The 4,236-nt window shown below is 33.9% G+C and overlaps 1 protein-coding gene across 1 annotated transcript; it reads right to left on the minus strand.

Moving 5' to 3' along the window:
- Positions 1,029-3,865, minus strand: LOC108661967. Its single transcript, XM_018120963.1, has 3 exons — positions 3,794-3,865; positions 2,889-3,234; positions 1,029-1,200 (listed from the first exon to the last, which is right to left on the minus strand). Exons 1-3 carry the CDS (start codon positions 3,863-3,865, stop codon positions 1,178-1,180), a joined length of 441 nt encoding a protein of 146 aa, XP_017976452.1. The 3' UTR covers positions 1,029-1,177.

Consider the following 4,236-nt stretch of genomic DNA (forward strand, 5'->3'; position numbering starts at 1 on the left):
TTTGTTGATATAATATTTTAGAATTAACACGAATAACTTTGCCCTGTTTACTAATCCATAGTAATAGTTTGGGTTATCATCGACAATCCAATTTTCGTCAAAAATGAATCATTCTATTCGTTAAGAGAAGGATCGGTCATTAAAAGAGATGAATAAAATGTCTATGATCTTTCTTTCCTTTAGTGATGAGAACGATATTTTCTTTTATCGAAATTTGGACCATTTCATGATAGCATAACTTGTTTTCGTTTTTTTAAATTGTTGGGGATAACACACTCTTTTTTCTCATTTGTTTCTTATATTTTCTTTCTTGTGTTTTTGATTCCTCCATTAACAAGACTATTAAATCCATGGGTAGGTGCTTGGTTGCAGTTTTTGTTTGGTTTGGTCATGATTGTTCTCTATTGATCTATATAATCCAGGTGAGTAAATTTAATTTTTTGAGGGCAAGAGACTTTTTACGTAATTTGTTTGTCATATTTTGTTTGTTGTATTTTTCATTTTTCGATTAACATGTTTGGTGTATTTGTATGTTTAGGTCTTGCTTGGCTTCTTGGTGTTTTTTTTTTAATGGTTATGCTCTGCTTAGCTATATTTCCTACTTATAGGGCAATGTGTTGATTTGATTTGATGATGACTAGCTAGGGAGAAGAATTGTCCACTGAGAAATACAAAACCAGGTACAAAAGATATATTATTCGATGCCTAATCCAATAATCTTATTGCTGGTTATTGACCTGCATCATTCTTTTAACCTTTGAGATATATCCTGTTAAGTGTCAAGTTTAACAATACAATATATAAAACTATATGTCACAGCCCAATTCTCGAGCTATGACCGGCGCAAGGACCTAATAGGCACAGCCCACTAGGCCCAAGCAAGCTTTTCTATATGCACTTGTACATTAGTCCATCCATTTATCATATTTCTTTAAGATCTATGCTTAATAGTGTCCCAATGTCAATTTCTTCAAACGCAATTCATAGAATCTAAGTGAATGCTCACATTGGCATCATAATTCAAAATATACACAAATAGCTTGTCAAATGTATCTTAACAATTCACATTAAGCATATACAAAGACCTTGACCGTCAGCGGAGTGACTCTCGATGGGAATTATGACTACTTAATGCCAAGATACCTACCAAAAGATGGATGCAAGTGGACATCTCAATCTACATCCCAACCACCATTGAATCTGAAAACATGAAGTTGAAAACATGAGTATAAACTTAGTGAGTGAACAAAAGAAGGGAACAAACAACGTAAAGGAAAGTTTAGAAATCATGATGCACTTAAGCTCAAAACAATGCAATTTGGTTGTTTCTTATTAAAAACCCCTCATTCAAACCCTTGGTCATTTAGTCACTTGATGACGAAAGACCCATGAACAACAAGGAGGTTGAAAAGTGAAAACTTTAGTAGAATTTAAGCAAGTCAAGCATAAAAGATTGACTCTCACCACAGCGAAAAGACATTCTCGCTGCAACGAAATTCTGGCTAGATAAAATCTAAGGGGTTTTCACTACCACAAGGAAAATCCCCTCATGCCACTTTGCATATTAAATTGAGCACATTGACAACAATCAAGTTTTCTCAATATTTAATGCAATCACGCATTATTTTCATACCTTTTTCTATAGCATATAGAAACATAAATATAGCATATGTATATACAAGCACATACACCACCACCGCCTCACCTAGCTCATGTGCAACCCCCACATCGTGCACAGGTAATACCGTCGTGTGCATCCCCCCACATCGTGCACAGGTAATACCGTTGTGTGCATCCCCCACATCGTGCACAGGTAATATCATCATCCATACTCCCCGCACCTCGTCATCACCGACATGTGCATCCCTCACATTGCGCACACACACGGTCATATATTTATTACACAATATTAACTATCAATACGTAACATATATATATATATATATATCAACATCATATACGGCACAAGGATTCATTATATCGCACATTTCACAATATAAAATGTTTTATCAAAAGCTTGTTCCTAGGCATTTTTAAGTAAAACAAATAAAATTTCCAAATGATTCATTAAAACAAATAAAATTTCCAAATGATTCATTAAAACACATAAGCATTTTCCCAAAACATTTTGTAATGCAAGTTCACTCACCTCACAATAGCGGGATTACTACGTCACTATTTCTACTTGCCGGTGGCTCGTCACTTCCTCCGACACGCCACTATAGTGCACTATCTTTACTTTGGCACTTCCTAGCAACAATTCAAACTCAATATATTTAGTGCATCAATTCCACTTCTATTTCTCATTTTATCATGAATCCATATTCAACTAACTCACATCTTAATACATTTTTTACTAAAATTACTAATATCATTTGCTCATGTAATTCTTTAGATTATAAATATCGACAACTTATTTATGATATTAAGTGCCTACTTCAACCTTTCTAAGCAACTTCCGTCTAAATCCATCTTATATTTTCATAATATTAACCACATTTACGGCAACCATAATCATTTCAAATCTACTCAATTATTTTCCAATTTTCATCCACATTATTCCTCCTTATTTTTTCCAAATAATATACCATGCAACTTAACACTTCCAACTAACTTATGCAAATAGATTCCTCCGACAACAATAATTCCTCACAATGAACCATTTCAAAATTTCTTAACTATACTTAAAACACTATTCATTCATTTCATATTTTCTTCTTTGCTTTAATCCTATGAGATGTCATAAAAGAATTTTTAAATGTTGTATTAAAGCAACTTAAATTTACTTCATATCACCAAATAACTAGAGTTAAATTAAATAAGATGGGCTAGCCCCCAAATAGTCCAATTTCACAAAAAACCCATGCAAAAGAGCCAAGCAATTTTACCAAATTGAGCTAGGTTGGCCCAAGTCTCCTCTAAATCCACGGTCTGCTTTGGGAAAGCACTGTTCGGAGCCTTATGTGGCTGCTTCCCAGCACCAGCTCTTTCTCCCTTACTCATAAACCAGCAACAACTAACTCTTTCTTCCTCACTCACAAACCTGTCACCACAAAACCCAGCTTTCTCTTTTTTTTGTTTGCCTAAATCGGATCCCTTCACTGCTGCCCAAAGAACCTGAGCTCTCTTTTTCTCTACTAGCTCCAATAGATCAAACCTTTTTCGTTTAGAAAATACCCAAACTGGAACCAAAAAATTTAAACTCTCGTCTCTCCCATTTTCTACATATATTTTCTTTCCTTTTTTTTCTTTTATTTCTCTTGGCTGAATTTTCTTCTCTCTTTTTCTTTCCAACCGAGCCTCACCTTTCTTTCTCTCTTTTGTCTCTTCTTTCTTCCTTTCCTTTCCTTTCTCTTTTCTTATTTCTTTCCCTTTTCTTTTTCCCGTTTTGACATGGGCGGCTCTTTCAAGGCTGAGCCTTGAAAAAAAATGTTTTTCTTTTTCTTGTTTTTAATCACATGGGCGGCTTGCCCCATTCTTATCTTTCCTCTTATTTTTCTTTTCTTTCTTTTCCATTCTTTCAAGCTGACTTTCCTCATTTACTTATGACTAAAGGTGCGATTTTTGTTGCATGAAGACAAGAAAATTTATTATTTGGATGTTTCTTGATGTGGGGGGCCAACATAACAATTTGATACTTGTCAATATTTTTTTCTATACTTTCCTTACTTGGCCGGACCTCACTTCTTCAAAACAAGCCTTTAATTGTCACGACCCGGAACTCCCCATCGGGCTNGTATTCATTCAACTTTATTTATCACCATATCAAAGTATGGGGTATTTCATTAATTACCTTTTTCCTTATTGTGCCATTTATTTCTTCTTCTTTATCTTTCTCATGGGCAGATTCCCAAAGTGTGCTCATTTTCTTGATGTTAAACTTTCCTCATTTATTTATTCTTTTATTCTGTTAACCTTTACACCATTTTTACTTTATGTTTTATTTATTCTTTCATGGTCCCATCTAAACCACATTCACCCCACTTTATTCTTCCAATATCCGATGAAATATTAATATTTTAATATTATTTTATTAAATAAAATATTATTTTATTTAAAAAATTTTCACTTGTCTCCTCTAGTCTCGAAACATCTTATTATGTCCCAATTCACTTCCAATTCATCTTTTAACCTGCTAATTCATCCCCGACAAGGATATGATTATTTAATTATTATTTTTGTGCGTGCGGAATATTTTACTCTTGAGCATTCCTTTGCTCCTTTTATCACTTTTTA

The sequence above is a fragment of the Theobroma cacao genome, chromosome 5, assembly GCF_000208745.1.
Source record: "Theobroma cacao cultivar B97-61/B2 chromosome 5, Criollo_cocoa_genome_V2, whole genome shotgun sequence".
Lineage (NCBI taxonomy): Eukaryota > Viridiplantae > Streptophyta > Magnoliopsida > Malvales > Malvaceae > Theobroma > Theobroma cacao.

Coding starts and splice junctions, on each gene's coding strand:
- LOC108661967 (XM_018120963.1), bottom strand. CDS start 3,865: ATGAGCACACTTTGGGAATCTGCCCATGAGAAAGATAAAGAAGAAGAA. Junction 3,235..3,793: donor ATGGCACAATAAGGAAAAAG/GTAATTAATGAA, acceptor AAAAAAGGAAAG/AAAATATATGTAGAAAATGG. Junction 1,201..2,888: donor GGCCAACCTAGCTCAATTTG/GTAAAATTGCTT, acceptor TCATGTTTTCAG/ATTCAATGGTGGTTGGGATG.